Source organism: Ostrea edulis, chromosome 10 (genome assembly GCF_947568905.1).
Source record: "Ostrea edulis chromosome 10, xbOstEdul1.1, whole genome shotgun sequence".
Classification (NCBI taxonomy): Eukaryota; Metazoa; Mollusca; class Bivalvia; order Ostreida; family Ostreidae; genus Ostrea; species Ostrea edulis.
This window is the reverse complement of record NC_079173.1, coordinates 35041018-35059808: the sequence shown is the minus strand read 5'-3', so window position 1 is coordinate 35059808 and position 18791 is coordinate 35041018. Positions and strand designations below refer to the sequence as shown.

Sequence of the window (18791 nt, the reverse complement as noted above, 5' to 3'; positions counted from 1 at the left end):
AAAACCGCGACCAGAAAAAGGTACCTATCTAGACACCATATAACAAACACTAACCACACTAAACAGTCTTATCTACCATTACATTGTCAATAAACACGTCAGAGAATCGCAGATCGAGAGACTGAACCGGACTCGTCAAAACCGCGACCAGAAAAAGGTACGTACGTCAGGGAATCGCAGATCGAGAGACTGAACCGGACTCGTCAAAACCGCGACCAGAAAAAGGTACCTATCTAGACACCAAATAACAAAGTGTGTACTCAACAATAAACACATCAGGGAATCGCGGATCAGAAAAAGGTATATTGAATGTAAGGCCCAAAAAAAAATTAATCTTTTGATTCTTAGGCCAATTTTGTCAAAAACAGAAGAGGAGGGAGGTTTTTTCTTTTCGTTTTACTTCATAAAAAACAGATGCAGAATTTTAATTTTCTTTTATTCATTTTTAATGCCCAGTAGTGCCACTGGTTGAACAACGGTCATATCTACCATTACAATGTTAAATGTGTCGGCCTTAAACCACACTAACCACTCTAAACGGTCATATCTACCATCACATTGTCAAATGTGTCGGCCTTAAGCCACACTAACCACACTAAACGGTCTTATCTACCATCACAATGTCAAATGTGTCGGCCTTAAGCCACACTAACCACACTAAACGATCTTATCTACCATCACAATGTCAAATGTGTCGGCCTTAAGCCACACTAACCACACTAAACGGTCATTTGTGCTGTCACTTCAGTCATCTTGTAACAAATTGATTTTTATGATTAAAGTAACGAAACAAGAATGAGGAGGCTAGAGTTTAACCTGTTTGTTATGTGATCTATTCTAAAGGCACAGGAAGCACTCGAGGCCATCACTAAGGCATGCTCCAGTAACGACGGAAACCTGATGCAGCTGTCCATCGATGCGGCGAGGGCGCGGTGCACAGTTGGTGAAATCACAGATGCCATGGAAAAGGTATGAACAACATGAGTCAACTGGTTCAGCAGCATGTCAGAAATATCTCATCATGAACCCCTAGTCGACTGGTCAGAATTCAGCAGCATGTCAGAAATATCTCATCATGAACTCCTAGTCGACTGGTCAGAGTTCAGCAGTGTGTCAGAAATATCTCATCATGAACCCCTAGTCGACTGGTCAGAGTTCAGCAGTGTGTCAGAAATATCTCATCATGAACCCCTAGTCGACTGGTCAGAGTTCAGCAGTGTGTCAGAAATATCTCATCATGAACTCCTAGTCGACTGGTCAGAGTTCAGCAGTGTGTCAGAAATATCTCATCATGAACTCCTAGTCGACTGGTCAGAGTTCAGCAGCATGTCAGAAATATCTCATCATGAACTCTTAGTCGAATGGTCAGAGTTCAGCAGTGTGTCAGAAATATCTCATCATGAACTCCTAGTCGACTGGTTGGACTTCAACCTGTGGGGGGGGGGGGGGGGGGGGGGGGGGGGGGGGGGTGTACCTGGGAGGAAAATGAAATGTGGAGTCTGTCACAATTATGTCTTTGTATCTATTGCATACAGTACTCTGATCTTAGTAACGGGGTGACTGGCTACTGCTTAATCTGCTCTGTGTTTAATAAACCAGCTCACAGTGTTTACATCAATAACACAGATAAATAAACCAGCTCACAGTATTTACATCAATAACACAGATAAATAAACCAGCTCACAGTGTTTACATCAATAACACAGATAAATAAACCAGCTCACAGTGTTTACATCAATAACACAGATAAATAAACCAGCTCACAGTGTTTACATCAATAACACAGATAAATAAACCAGCTCACAGTGTTTACATCAATAACAAAGATAAATAAACCAGCTCACAGTGTTTACATCAATAACACAGATAAATAAACCAGCTCACAGTATTTACATCAATAACAAAGATAAATAAACCAGCTCTCAGTGTTTACATCAATAGCAAAGATAGATAAACCAACTCACAGTGTTTACATCAATAACACAGATAAATAAACCAGCTCGCAGTGTTTACATCAATAGCAAAGATAGATAAACCAACTCACAGTGTTTACATCAATAACAAAGATAAATAAACCAGCTCGCAGTGTTTACATCAATAGCAAAGATAGATAAACCAACTCACAGTGTTTACATCAATAACACAGATAAATAAACCAACTCACAGTGTTTACATCAATAACACAGATAAATAAACCAGCTCACAGTGTTTACATCAATAACACAGATAAATAAACCAGCTCACAGTGTCAGTGTTTACATCAATAACACAGATAGATAAACCAGCTCACAGTGTTTACATCAATGACAAAGATAAATAAACCAGCTCACAGTATTTACATCAATAACAAAGATAAATAAACCAGCTCACAGTGTTTACATCAATAACAAAGATAAATAATCCAGCTCACAGTGTTTACATCAATAACAAAGATAGATAAAGCAGCTCACAGTGTTTACATCAATAACAAAGATAGATAAAGCAGCTCACAGTGTTTACATCAATAACAAAGATAAATAAACCAGCTCACAGTGTTTACATCAATAACACAGATAAATAAACCAGCTCACAGTGTTTACATCAATGACAAAGATAAATAAACCAGCTCACAGTGTTTACATCAATAACACAGATAAATAAACCAGCTCACAGTGTTTACATCAATGACACAGATAAATAAACCAGCTCACAGTGTTTACATCAATAACACAGATAAATAAACCAGCTCACAGTGTCAGTGTTTACATCAATAACACAGATAGATAAACCAGCTCACAGTGTTTACATCAATGACAAAGATAAATAAACCAGCTCACAGTATTTACATCAATAACAAAGATAAATAAACCAGCTCACAGTGTTTACATCAATAACAAAGATAAATAATCCAGCTCACAGTGTTTACATCAATAACAAAGATAAATAAACCAGGTCACAGTGTTTACATAAATAACACAGATAGATAAACCAGCTCACAGTGTTTACATCAATAACACAGATAAATAAACCAGCTCTCAGTGTTTACATCAATAACACAGATAGATAAAGCAGCTCACAGTGTTTACATCAATAACAAAGATAGATAAAGCAGCTCACAGTGTTTACATCAATAACACAGATAAATAAACCAGCTCACAGTGTTTACATCAATGACACAGATAAATAAACCAGCTCACAGTGTTTACATCAATAACACAGATAAATAAACCAGCTCACAGTGTTTACATCAATGACACAGATAAATAAACCAGCTCACAGTGTCAGTGTTTACATCAATAACACAGATAAATAAACCAGCTCACAGTGTTTACATCAATGACACAGATAAATAAACCAGCTCACAGTGTTTACATCAATAGCACAGATAGATAAACCAACTCACAGTGTTTACATCAATAACAAAGATAAATAAACCAGCTCACAGTGTTTACATCAATAACAAAGATAAATAAACCAGCTCACAGTGTTTACATCAATAACAAAGATAGATAAACCAACTCACAGTGTTTACATCAATAACACAGATAAATAAACCAACTCACAGTGTTTACATCAATAACACAGATAAATAAACCAGCTCACAGTGTTTACATCAATAACAAAGATAGATAAACCAGCTCACAGTGTTTACATCAATAACAAAGATAAATAAACCAGCTCACAGTGTTTACATCAATAACAAAGATAAATAAACCAGCTCACAGTGTCAGTGTTTACATCAATAACAAAGATAGATAAACCAGCTCACAGTGTTTACATCAATGACAAAGATAAATAAACCAGCTCACAGTATTTACATCAATAACAAAGATAGATAAACCAACTCACAGTGTTTACATCAATAACAAAGATAAATAAACCAGCTCACAGTGTTTACATCAATAACAAAGATAAATAAACCAGCTCACAGTGTTTACATCAATAACACAGATAAATAAACCAGCTCACAGTGTTTACATCAATGACACAGATAAATAAACCAGCTCACAGTGTTTACATCAATAACAAAGACAATCATTGTGTTATCCTCAGTTATTTATGTATGTATTTGATATAATTGATATCTTAAGTCCTATTGATGTTGTATTTATATAGTAGACACATTGTCAGTGTTGTAGGTATATAGTAGACACATTGTCAGTGTTGTATATAGTAGACACATTGTCAGTGTTGTAGTTATATGGTAGACACATTGCCAGTGTTGTAGGTATATGGTAGACACAATATCAGTGTTGTAGGTATATGGTAGACACATTGTCAGTGTTGTAGGTATATAGTAGACACATTGTCAGTGTTGTAGTTATATAGTAGACACATTGTCAGTGACAGGTCTGTTCTGTGTTGTAGGTATATAGTAGACACATTGTCAGTGTTGTAGTTATATAGTAGACACATTGTCAGTGTTGTAGTTATATAGTAGACATTGCCAGTGTTGTAGTTATATAGTAGACACATTGTCAGTGTTGTAGGTATATAGTAGACACATTGTCAGTGTTGTATATAGTAGACACATTGTCGGTGTTGTAGGTATATAGTAGACATGTTGTCAGTGTTGTAGTTATATAGTAGACACATTGTCAGTGACCGGTCTGTTCTGTGTTGTAGGTATATAGTAGACACATTGTCAGTGACCGGTCTGTTCTGTGTTGTAGGTATACGGTAGACACATTGCTAGTAACCGGTTAGTCAGTGGAGCGTACAGGACGGAGTTCGGTGAAGTGGATGAAATCAGCACCGCCATTAAGAGAGTTCAGGTATCAAAAACAGGAAGAAGGATTTTCTGTAATAATTTGATTTATTTAAATGAATTACTAAATGTTCAAATTGATTAATTTTACCAGCAATTTGCGGAGACAGAGGGACGTCGTCCGCGAATCCTTGTGGCCAAAGTAGGACAGGATGGACATGATCGTGGCGGGAAGGTCATTGCGACAGGCTTTGCTGATCTGGGATTTGACGTCGATATTGGACCCTTGTTTGCCGTGAGTCAATCTGTGTACAGTGAAACAATCTGTGTACACTGAAACAGTCTGTGTACAGTGACTCAATCTGTGTACAGTGAAACAATCTGTACAGTGAAACAATCTGTGTACAGTGAAACAATCTGTATACAGTGATGCAATCTGTGTGCAGTGAAACAATCTGTGTACAGTGATGCAATCTGTGTACAGTGAAACAATCTGTGTACAGTGAAACAATCTGTGTACAGTGACGCAATCTATGTGCAGTGAAACAATCTGTGTACAGTGAGTCAATCTGTGTACAGTGAAACAATCTGTGTACAGTGAGTCAATCTGTGTACAGTGAAACAATCTGTGTACAGTGAGTCAATCTGTGTACAGTTGAATCATGTCAATTTTCAGATGAAAGAAGAAAATTTATTTTTATACACCCGCATAAAAATGTGGGCGTATTATGCTATACCGCTGTCGTCCATCTGTCTGTCCCTTTAACTTTGTCTTCGCAACTCCTCCTAATCCCTTTCGGGTATTTTGATAACACTTGGCACAAGGAAAGATCACAATGTGGAGCTGTGCATATTGCAAGGGGAATGCTGTCCAATGTCTTTTAAAGGAGTTGTGGCCCTTGGACTTAATTTTTTCTATTTAAAATACTGTCTTCGCAATTTCTCCTAAACCCTTTGGGGGATTTTGATGAATCTTGGTACAAAGAAAGATCACAATGTGGAGATGTGCATATTACAAGGGGAATGCTGCACCACTATTTTTGAAGGAGTTAGGGCCCTTGGACTTATTTTATGCAAGTACCTTGTCTTCACAACTCCTTCAAAACCCTTTGGGGGATTTCAATGAAACTTAGTACAAAGGAAGATCACAATGTGTAGATGTGCATATTACAAGGGGAATGTTGTCCTATTTTTTAAGGAGTTACGTTACAGCCCTTGAACTTAGATTTATTTATTGCAAAATACATTGTTATTGCAACTCTGATGAAATCCTTTTGTGGATAATCCTTTGGTGGATTTTATGGATTTACTTTTTCAAATTCCTGGGTCAATAATCAGTGGTTGGGAATACCAAAATGGCGCTACGGTTCAAGTTTTCAATGGGCCATTTTCAGATTTAATAGGCCATCAACATTTTTTGAATGGCCATTTTCAATAAATAGCAAATGTTCAGTGGAACATTATTGTTTTAATTGAAACTCTGAACCATGACCACGATATTTTCCACCGCTCTTGAAAATGTTTCTTCTTTGTTTCAATTTCCCCTTCTCAACGGTATCATTGCTTTTATCATCATTGGTATTTGAAGACGGTCTCTCGTTGTTGTTTTTTCATTATTTGCTTTTTTCACTTTTTGTCGTTTCTATATATGTCCTTGGACTTCTGAAGCTTAAAAAGCTGAAGTATAAGCATGAGAAGACATCATGATGTGATGAGATGTGGTGTAAGAGGAAACAGCTTATTGATTATCTTTTTGATTTGTATTGCTTCAACCAATGAGATTCGGTGTATCAGAATACATAGGAATTAAAATTGAAAGTACAAAAAATAAGTAAATCGTACCCAATTCACTTCTGGAGAAAAAAACGTAAGTTACAATTAATAATGAATGCGCACTTTGGCGCATGGATTAGATAATTCAATGCGCCAATTTTCGCCTGAATGGGACTATGGCGCAGGGCGCATGGCCTTCCCAATCACTGAATAATGTATGTGGGCGTATCATGTACCTGGTTTAGCGGTGCCCTATTTTTATAAATATATTTCATATAGCCATTTCACTTCATCCTTTTACTTTTCTGATGTTCTAATCCCGTTTGAATTGTTAGAATTCTGTTTATAACAGTTGTGGATGGGTGTGTAATGTGTTAATCACGGCTATACATGTATGTGATGGCTACTATAAAAGTGGTTATTTACAATGAGGGTTAAAAACGCATTTTTCCACGTCCAAAATTACACATGAGGGGAAAATACACGATAACAGAATATTATATATTGTATCAACTATAAACTATACTCTTGGGGGGGGGGGGGGATTTATGCTCTTATTATGTGAACACGTAATTAGTGTAAATTTCCCCCGCGTGTAAATAACCACTTACAATGTAAGACAGAGGCTATGCTCTATCTATGAGACTTCTCACACTTACACAGTAAAACAGAGGCTATGCTCTATCTATAAGACTTCTCACACTTACACTGTAAGACAGAGGCTATGTTCTATCTATAAGACTTCTCACACTTACACTATAAGACAGAGGCTATGCTCTATCTATAAGACTTCTCACACTTACACTATAAGACAGAGGCTATGCTCTATCTATAAGACTTCTCACACTTACACTATAAGACAGAGGCTATGCTCTATCTATAAGACTTCTCACACTTACACTGTAAGACAGAGGCTATGTTCTATCTATAAGACTTCTCACACTTGCACTATAAGACAGAGGCTATGCTCTATCTATAAGACTTCTCTCCGGTACTTGTGAGCAGTAACTGTAAGACAGAGGCTATGCTCTATCTATAAGACTTCTCACACTTACACTATAAGACAGAGGCTATGCTCTATCTATAAGACTTCTCACACTTACACTATAAGACAGAGGCTATGCTCTATCTATAAGACTTCTCACACTTACACTATAAGTTTTCTGCCATTACTTTTGCAGATAGTTTAACCAAAGACACAATAGGACGGTGCGTAGTCTTTATTATGTCTTTGGTTAAACTATCTGCAAAAGTAATGGCAGAAAAGTAAAAGAAGTGTGTGCTATCTCTAAGTAGAAATTGAATGATTGGAACAATCGACCGATGCGTGAAACACACTCACAGGTAAACAGGAAGTACGTGCTCGAATTAAGTATGGTAACTCTAAACGGGTTTGAAGTCTAAGTCGTAAAGAAAGATAATTCAATATAAAAAAGAGGAAATATTTTAACAAATAACGATAACTCTTCACAATAAGACAGAGGCTATGCTCTATCTATAAGACTTCTCACACTTACACTATAAGACAGAGGCTATGCTCTATCTATAAGACTTCTCACACTTACACTATAAGACAGAGGCTATGCTCTATCTATAAGACTTCTCACACTTACACTATAAGACAGAGGTTATGCTCTATCTATAAGACTTCTCACACTTACACTGTAAGACAGAGGCTATGCTCTATCTATAAGACTTCTCACACTTACACTATAAGACAGAGGCTATGCTCCATCTATAAGACTTCTCTCCGGTACTTGTGAGCAGTAACTGTAAGACAGAGGCTATGCTCTATCTATAAGACTTCTCACACTTACACAGTAAGACAGAGGCTATGCTCTATCTATAAGACTTCTCACACTTACACTGTAAGACAGAGGCTATGCTCTATCTATAAGACTTCTCTCCGGTACTTGTGAGCAGTAACTGTTCTGATATTTTCAGGAGAAATACACAAAGCTTTTAATAGTCATATCTCTTATCATTTCTAGACACCAAAGGAAGCTGCCCAGCAAGCAGTGGATGCTGACGTCCACGTCCTAGGGGTCAGTTCTTTAGCTGCTGGACACAAAACACTGATCCCAGAGATGATTCAAGAACTCAAGAAAATGGGAAGGCCGTAAGTAATCGGATAGACTTGCTCAAGTCTCTATGTTGTTTTTATTACTTTATCATTTCGTCCAAATTTTACTGTGTTTCAAAAATCTAAATATCTGCTCTCTACCATACTTAAATGTCACATAGTTTATAACTTTTGCATGAGTATCTAAAATCAAAATGAACTAGCTACATGAGTAGATTGGGATTGGCTATTGTAATTGATAATGTCTGTGTTGTGTTTCCATGGTTTCAGTGATATTCTGGTGGTTGCTGGGGGTGTGATCCCACCCCAGGACTACGATTTCATGTACACATCAGGCGTTGCTGCTGTTTTTGGCCCAGGTGGGTTGATTAAGACTTTGTGTGTATTAACCGTTAATTGGAAGATCAATGTTTGGTAACAAGCGTAGATGTTCAATTATAAAGGGCTAGCATATAATAACTTTTTATACACCCACCCCAGTAAAAAAATCAACGTTTGGACTTTTGTTTTAAAATTTAATGTATTGATTATTTTTCATGCAGTTTATCTTCTAGAAAATGCTGAGTGCAGGCTTGGACAAACCTTATATTTATTCTATATTCTTCGGTACACAATTGTCATGGAAAGTTTTGCTTGCTAAAAGCTGCACTTCTTTACTGAGCAAAAAAAAAAAAACCAAACAAACAAAAAACAACAACAACAACAACCCCCCAGTTCACTTACAATGAGTATTTGAAGTGAATTTGTTTTCTCCTCCAGGCACCAGAATTCCAGATGCTGCTATCCGAGTAATCGATATGCTGGAAAAGAATAACAACAACACAACTAAATCCACGTCTGCGACGGGCTGAGAACGCTGTGTGATAGTGACATGAACTGTGTGACGGAGGCGCTCCAGTAGCTGTTACGCTCCATGATCAGCTATGGATTCAATCAGCTTCATGCTTCTTTTATATCATGCTGTTTTACATTACATAATTGTGATGAAGACATTCAAGCACAACTGTATTACTTTAAGTGTTATCATGCAATCCTTCATGGTGACCTCTTAAAGAGATCCCTTATAGCGACCCCTTATTGTTTAACACCTCCCCTCTCGTTCAGGAGGCTCAGAGGATGCTGAACATATGAAATGTGTTTAGTGGCATCTTGCACATAAAATGTGAAGTGTTGTATTGAAAAAAACTATGTTTACAAAACTTTTATTTTGATATTTAAAGCAGTGCTATATGTGTATAATTGTATGTAGATATTTTACATGTACTTATGATAATAGCTTTGAGTATTATCAATATCTTTAGTAACGTGCGTAAAGAAAGGAGGTGGAGTGGAACTGTATTAGTTTTCTTTCTTCAATATTTGTTTTCTTTCATGAACTATGTATGGTTTGAGCCAAATTTTTGCCCGCCCCCCCCCCCCCCCCCCCCCCCCCAGTCGAATAAACCATACCATCGATAGCCATAAAGGATTTGTTATTATTTCCTAATTTTAGAATGACTTTGTGAACTAGAATGATATTTCCACTGTTGACATTTTTTTTTTAAAATATGTATCCGAACATGTAACCCTGTGAAATCTGTCGATCCCGTATTTCTGTGAATTCTTTACACTGTGTAATCTGACATCCTTTTTAATCAGACACAAAATTTATTTCATATTCTGAATTAGTGCAAGTCAGAGTAGTCAGACTTTGCTGTATGAAACTGCAGAAAGGAAATCCTAAAAGAAAATAATAGAGTTTCTTAAAATAAAAAAAATGTTAGATTAACATTTAAAACGCCAAACATCATATCTAAGAATTACCAGGAATTTCCTTAAAATAACCAATACCGGTATAAGAAGGATTTCACATACACCCTTCATTGAAATAAATAAATGCCTAATATTTTGTCCTGAAAATTTGAAAGTTATTTTAGGGGGATCAAATTAGGCCCACATTGTACATAATCCTTTGAAAGTTTGTTACCTATGAATAACTCAAATCTGAATCTCTTGATTTGGCTGATATGCAGGGCATGCATAGACTTGATATAACTGTTTAGTATGATTATCATCTGTGTACATGTAGAATATGTACAGTCATGTTCATCAGTGTTGATTTTTTCCATAATATGTATTTTCAGTTTGATTTCCTCTGTTTATAAGTGCTAAACATCACAAAATAAATTTGTGAACCTTAAGAAGATTCCAGTGGATGTAACAAACTCTGCAAGAAATACTGCCATGTATTGAGAGTTGTCGTGTCCTGAGCGGAAAGCTCAATTGAGCTTTTCTGATCACATTTTGTCTATCATCCTTTTTTATGCCCCGAGATCGAAGATCGGGGGCATATTGTTTTGTCCTGTTTGTCATTCTGTAATTCTATCTGAAACTTTAACCTTGCTAATAACTTTTGAACAGTAAGTGATAGAGCTTTGATATTTCACATGAGTATTCCTTGTGATAAGACCTTTCCGTGGGTACCAACATTTTTAACCCCGTGACCTTGACCTTGGAGTTTGACCTACTTTTTGAAAACTTTAACCTTGCTAATAACTTTTGAACAATACGTGGTAGAGCTTTTATATTTCACATGAGTATTCCTTGTAACAAGACCTTTCCGTGGGTACCAAAATTTTTGACCCTGTGACCTTGACCTTGGAGTTTGACCTACTTTTTGAAAACTTTAACCTTGCTAATAACTTTTGAACAGTAAGAGATAGAGCTTTGATATTTAATATGAGTATTCCTTGTTACAAGACCTTTCCGTTGGTATTAAACATTTTGACCTTGACATTTGACCTACTTTTAATTTTTTTTTTACATTGGTCATAACTTCTAATTGGTAAATATTAGAGCTTTCATATTGTACATGAGCATTTCTTTTGACAAGATCTTTCTACTGGTACCAAGATATTTGCCCTTGTGACCTTGGCCATCTTCGGAATCGGCCATTATCGGGGGCATTTGTGTTTCACAAACACATCTTGTTTCATCTGTCCATCCGTCTGTCTGTAAACTTATCACATTTTTAACTTGCATGTAACCTGTACTGGTGTAATTGCTATATAAAATCATGTTTGGATTTAGAAGATTTTAAGTTTGTTCAATTGAAGAGCCACACCCTTTTTCAGGGAGAGATAATTAAGAATAGTGAAAATTTTGTGGCATCTTTTAAAAATCTTCTTCCTAAGAGCCACTGGGCCAAAAAAGACAAAGGTGAGAGAACTCCATTGATTTCCCACTCAGTAATGGCATTTCACATCAGTTTTGTCTTTCTGAGTGCAGTGGTTCTTTAGAAGAACATTTTTAGTATTGACTGTCCTGCGTTTACAATTGAACATTTTTTAACTTCTTCTGGATAACTGCCATTCCAACTCTTTCCAAATCTGACATGAAGCATTTTAGGGACAAAGGGGGCATATATTGTAAATTTCAGGAATTCTGCACCACTGAGGCCTTAGGGGCGGGGTTTGATACCAGGATGAGGCCAAGCTGGTCATGGTGATTAAATGTCTGGTATCTCCATACACGCATTGTTTTCCGATAAAAGTTTTAAATATTTATTTATTTCAATTTATTGGAGTTAAAACTAATAAATTATCAAATAAAATATATGTCATCACACTTTTTAAGATGCGGGATATACAAAATCATATATCAGTGTCAGAAAATTGCATTTTTTTTCTTCAACTGCATTATCAAAAGAGGTATAGCGCATTGGCTGACGAAACGGCTGACTCAGAAATCTAAATGGAAAACACCGGTTTCCAATAATAGACTGGCGTGTTATATTTAAATATAAGGCCAACGTTTTTGATGTTTCGTTAACCAAGATAAATAACAGCTGCAGTTTAGCATTACTGACATTTATATGAGTCATTCTTTAATCAATAAACCATTTTCCTATTTGGAATGATGAACAGTACAATATTTTCATAGGTGCATTCATATTACACAACAACCCTTTTTACATGTGGCATTACTTAACTCGCTGTCTTTTTCTGACATGACTGCAGCACCTTTAATAAATTTCATCAGTTCATTTGCCTTTGGTTAATAATTCGAGTGTTTAGGTTTGCCTAAATATCATATGACAGTTGCTACATGAGTTTTTATATTTACTTTTGAGAAGTCAAACCGTATAACAGTTCTTTTCCTCCATTGAACTGTTTTTACTTATTACATGCTGTGCATTTGTGCCTCTTTTCTTGTATTTGCATAGCTTTTCGTCGGCCACATTACGGTTTGAAAATCCTGTGCATACAGGAACATATTATAGTGTAAACAAACGGAACTACAGTGATCTCGGAATAAATTCCCTTACTTTAAGTCGTAACTTGCAAATATTGGAAGTCATGATGAAAATGATTAATATTTGTTATAGTATATGTATCGCATTTATAACACCTCCTCCCTCAAGTAAACGACCCAAAAAATAAAAGGCAAAAAAAAAAAAAATAGATTGGGAAAATGTTGGACTTGAACTCGGAATGTATGGTTTAAGTGAAAGATTACCGAGCACCACTAGGCCACACAGGCATGTAAGTTTAAAGGTTTAACGTTTGATAGGCTGCCAATTTTGAGAAGATTTTTTTTTTTTATATTTTATCCATTTTCAACAAGAACGCCACCTTAAACCAAATGGACTTATGTACAGTTATACTCGCGTAAAACAATTTCAGTGTTTTATTTCTGGTTTAGGGTGGCCTTTTGCAACAGTTTGCAATTTTTTAGGCTCATTACGTTACATCTACTATATACTCTATTTAATCATGGTGATGTTTATGCTTATCAAATAAAGATACTATCAACATATAGATATCTTTATTGAGTAATTTGGGTAAACACAAGTATAAACTGACATTGTATAGCAGAATATTTGTAAAAAATTATATTCAAGAATAAAGTATTTATGTAGGCGAAATTGCATACCAAGTGCGCTATACTCCTTTCCCCCAAACTGGTTAAAATGATATAATAGTATTCAAATTAATTTCATGAAACTGTTTCTTTGCAAAACTATTTTTTAAAAATGTAAAAAAAAAATCAAGAAAATGTATCCTTGGGTTAAGGCCTTTCAAGTTTGCTCAAATGCAGGGCCATGCCCATGCCCCCTTCAAAGGGGAGATAATCACAAAAATGCAAAATTAGGGTAGGGTCATTTAAAAATCTTCTTAAGAACCACTGGGCCAGAGGAGCTGACATTTACATGACAGCTTCCTGACATAGTGCAGATTCAAGTTTGTTCAAATCATGTCCCCCAGGGGTAGATTGGGGTCACAATAAGGGAACAAAGTTTTACAGTCATGATTTCCCTAAACAAACAGCTGAACTAGCGAAAATTACAGAATTTCAATTAGAATGAGAAAGAGAAGACCGTATGGAGAGAAGAAAATGAAAGAGCGGAACGAGAGAAAGAAAGGCAATTTAAGCGAGAGAAAATGCAAGCAGAAAACGAAAGAAAGGAAAGAGCAGAGAGAGTTTAAGACAATTTAAATTGGAAAAAATTAAAATTACAACAGAAATCTAAAGCCTTGCCTGCCAGAAAGGAATTCAATGTAGCTAGAAATATCAGCTTAGTACCTAAATTTCAAGAAAAAGCAGTGGATGAATATTTTCCTCTATTTGAAAAAGTTACAGAACATTTGAAATGGCTGGCTTGGTCCACTATATTACAAAGTGTTTTGATTGGCAAAGCGACCAATGTTTACTCGGCGCTGGCCATAGCTGAGAGTTCAGATTATAACAAGGTCAAGGCTTATGAATTAGTACCCGAGACGTACATACAAAAATTCAGAAAATTTGACAATCAAATATATGTTGAATTTGCAAGAGAAAGAGATTTATTTGATCTATGGTTGAGATCTAATAGAATTAATGACAATTTCAACAACTTTTGTCGTCTCATCTTAGTAGAAGTGTTTATAGAGTGTGTTCATCAAGATTTGAGAACACATTTTGAAAATAAGAATGTGAGAACTCTTGAGGAAGCCGCGGTTATTGCAGATACTTGTACTCTCTTTCTGTTAAGAAGAATTTTGTAGCAAAACATCTAGTATTTCATCCAAGAGTTTAGACTCAGATAAAAAGAGTGCTTCAGAGTCTCAATCTAGTTCCCAGTCACCACCTCACAGTGGTTCTACGTCCGGTCAAAGGTCAGGATGTTCTGAAGGTTCCTCTGGTGTAGGATCGCTTCCTACTTGTACTTATTGAAAGAAAAAAGGTCATCTGATTAGTGAATGCTTTAAGCTTAAGAGAAAAAAATGACAACGACAAACCACAGTCACATGCTTGTACAGCAATTAGAAATGATAGGAAAACCTTAGTTTCGATTTGTTCTGACATTCCTGATGTTCAGGGTTCAATGTCCAGTTCTGTTAATTCTATGGAGGATCATTATAAGCCCTTTTGTCTCAGGGATTCATTTCAATCAATAGATCTAGTGAAGGTAAACCTGATCAGATTTTGAGAGATACTGGTGCTGCACAGGTTTTGTTGTCAGAGAATGTTTTCTGAGCAGACTTCTGGTGGGTCAGTTTTATTACAGGATGTTGAGCTAGACATCATTGATGTTCCCTTACATAGAATGTATCTGAAATCCGATTTAATTACTGGACCAGTTATTGTAGGTGTTTGACCAACTCTTCCTGTTCAAGGCATTTCCTTGTTGCTAAGCAACGATTTAGCTGGTGGCAAAGTTATACCAGATCCTATTGTGTGTGAGAAAATCACATATCCAGCCTGTGCACCCTCAGTAGAGAGCAGCTACTGTCTGAGCAAAACAAGGACCCGATATTATTCAACTGAGCAAGAGGGCACTTCCACCAGAAGAGGCCGCCAAAGTTGGTCGGAGTGTTTCTAAACTAAGGACGGGATCCTTATGCGAAAGTGGCGACCACCTGATGCACACCGGATGAAGTATGACGGGTCGTTCACCAGATAGTGGTCCCAGTGATAAATCGTAGGGACATCATGAGTTTGGCTCACGATACACCCATGGCAGGTCATTTAGGAGTCAATAAGACTTGTAACAGGATTTTGAGTCATTTCTATTGGCCCAAGTTAAGAAAGGATGTTTCTGAATTTTGCAAGTCTTGTAATATTTGACAAATGGTAGGTAAACCTAATCAGAAAATTATGCTTATCATCCCGAGTCTCAGGGGGCACTTGAAAGTCTCCATCAAACCCTTAAAACTATGATGAAAACGTATTGTTATCAGTATGATTAAAAACTGGGATGAAGGGGTTCACTTTGTTTTATTTGCTGCAAGAGAAGCAGTCAAGAGTCCCTAGGATTCAGTCCCTTTGAATTAGTGTTTGGACATAACAGTTAGAAGTCCTTTGAAAGTGCTGAAAGAAAAGTAGCTAACTGAAACTAGTGTTCTTAAACTTTTAGACTGTATCAAATTTCAAAGAGAAACTTCATAATGCTTGTAAATTAGCACAAGAAAATGTCAAGAGTTATCAAGTTAAATTAAAGTTTGGTATGACAAAGATGCTAGAAACAGAATTTTTGAACCAGGTGATCAGGTTCTTGTATTTTTGCCTGTTCCTGGTCATCCTTTGCAGGCCAGGTATTATGGTCCTCATGAAATTGAAAGCAAGCTTAGTGATGTGAACTATGTGGTTAAGACCCCTGGCTGGCGTAAAGAAAAACGATGTTGAAAGAGCATTTTGATAGATGTGACCGAAATTCTGTAAAATCAGTTTCCACTTTAGTCAATGTTAAGACATTACAAAACTGTACTGAGAATGATTTAGTGTAGAAACTTGTGACAAAGACTGTCCAGAATGTCCGTTTAAAAAACTCCAAAATTCTTGCCAATTTGAATATCAAACTTGGACATTTAAATATTCATCAGAGAAAACAAGTTCAACATCTCATGGCTAATTATCCTTCAATCTTCTCAGATGTTCCACAAAAGACCAATGCCGCTTGTCATGATGTTATAGTTGGTGACGCTATGCCCATCAAGCAGCTTAAAAAGTGACTGGAGCTCACCTTGCATTCTGGTACTGAAACCCGTTGGCACCTATCGATTACGTACTGACTTTCGAAAAGTGAATTCTGTCACGTAAAAAAATAACAACTCTTATCCGATTCCCAGAATTAATGGCTGTATTGAAAAAATCGGAAATACCAAATTTGTCAGTAAATTTTACCTGTTGAAGGGTTACTGGCAATTGCCATTGACGGAAAAAGCCAAAGAAATCTCTGCATTTGTGACTCTGATGGCCTCTAACAATACAAAGTGATGTCGTTTGGTATGAAAAATGCCCCAGCGACCTTTCAGCGGATGATTCATTCCCCTCTTCAAGACCTTCAAGGATGTGAAGCCTACATTGATGATGCTATCGTATACAGCGTCAAATGGGAGGAACATCTCCAAATCATGCGTGCATTCTTCGACATTCTGGCAAGAGTGACTTTTGTCATGCTACTCTAGAGTATTTAGGTCATAATGTAGATCGGGTTATGTTACACCTATTCTGGCTAAAGTGGAAGCTATTGCAAAGTTCCCGATTCCTACAAACAAGAAAGAGTTAATGCGGTTTTTGGGCATGACAGGCTTTTACAGAAAATTTTGTCCAAATTTTTCTTCAACAGTTGGTCCACTTATCAACTTATTCCAAAAGAGTTGCGATGAATCCTTTTGTGAAATTAAATCTGTTCTCAGTAGTCCAGTTCTTTTGGCTCTAGATTTTTCTAAGCAGTTAAACTTATTGTAGATGTTAGTGATGTAGGAATCGGTGCTGGTTTGTTTCAAGAACATAGTGACAATGTAGATAGAGTTGTTTCTTATATTTCAAAGAAACTTACAAAATGTCAAAGAATTATTCAATCATTGAAAAGAGTGTCTTGCTTTGTTGTTAGCTTTACGACATTTCGATATATATTTGAATGTTATTGTATATCCAATTCTTGTTTTTACGGATCACAACCCTCTCACTTTTTTGCATAAAATGTCAAACAAGAATCAAAGACTCACAAGATGGAGTTTATCATTGCAAGAGTATGACAATGATATCAAACACATCAAAGACAGAGACAATGTTATAGCAGATGCTTGTGATCAGTGTTATAGCAGATGCTTGTGATCCTTGTGTAGCGATAGTAGATGAGCGAATCAACGAATCTAATTTTAATTAGATTGCAAGAGTGTCATGATTATGTTTTGTTATTTTGTTGTTGCTTTGATTGATGTGCATTGTATATTTAAGTTTTCATTGTCAATCAAACTTTTTAAAGGGGGGAGGTTTGTGTATAGTATTATTTGCATTGGTTTGACCTCGAGTGTTCCATGTTTATTTTCTTTGCATTAATATTGACACCTGTGACCCAGATTGTTCTAGAATGAAAGGTGAAGATAACGAACAGTAATCAATCTCAGAAATCCCATAAGCAATACAAAATAGATAGTTGGGCAAACACGGACCCCTGGACACACCAGAGGTGGGATCAGGTGCCTAGGAGGAGTAAGCATCTCCTGTCGACCGGTCACACCCGCCGTGAGCCCTATATCCTGATTAGGTAAACGGAGGTATGCGTAGTCAAAATCTGTGTGCCAAAAACGGCCTAACAATCGGTATGAAACATGTCAGACAGCATTTGACCCAATGATAGGTTGTATTGACGAACTAGATCATTAAAGCGACCATAGAATTTGCGAAATGCTGACTTCAATCGAGACTGTACCATCAACTTGTTTGTCACTAGCTTGCCTCGAATTAAAAACTGACTATACGCAGAACAAGCTCTTGCGTATCGAATCAGTTGAGAGATATAAACACCATATGCAAGTGATAATGGAATATTGCTACATAAATATGGGAAGTTGACGATGGAGAAGCTAAAATCATCCCGTTTGTCATACAGTTGAGTTGTCAGTTTGACATTAATGTCTACTTTCAATAAAATATCTTATGTTATTTTTAGTAGAAAGATTACGTGATGGTTGCATCATTGTCTTTCAAGATTGTACTAGAAAATTCATTCCTATCATAAATACACTGAAATTATTATGAGAAAAAGAAGCTCTGGTTATACACTTTTTATGCACTTTTGATTATTATACTGGATTTTGGACTAACTATTTTTTGTGTGTGTACATTCAGTGTGGATTTATTGTTCAACTATCGTAAGTTAATGCTAGTATTTCGCTATTGTTACAATTTTCTATCAATTATTAATAAATCTTATTGTTTATCCGTGGGGATCCAGGTTAAAATAGGTCCTCAGTACCCTTTGCTTGTCGCAAGAGGCGA

General features: G+C 36.4%; 1 protein-coding gene across 1 annotated transcript in view; it reads left to right on the top strand.

The window, feature by feature from the left end:
* Positions 1-13340, top strand: part of LOC125665895 (methylmalonyl-CoA mutase, mitochondrial-like) — a 35950-nt gene extending 22610 nt beyond the window's left edge. The window contains exons 14-19 of the mRNA XM_056151123.1: positions 844-969; positions 4653-4754; positions 4842-4982; positions 8452-8579; positions 8814-8902; positions 9303-13340. Coding sequence (XP_056007098.1) covers positions 844-969; positions 4653-4754; positions 4842-4982; positions 8452-8579; positions 8814-8902; positions 9303-9394 — 678 coding nt within the window. The 3' untranslated portion in view covers positions 9395-13340. The remainder of the gene's footprint in view (positions 1-843; positions 970-4652; positions 4755-4841; positions 4983-8451; positions 8580-8813; positions 8903-9302) is intronic.
* The last annotated feature ends 5451 nt before the right edge of the window (positions 13341-18791 follow it).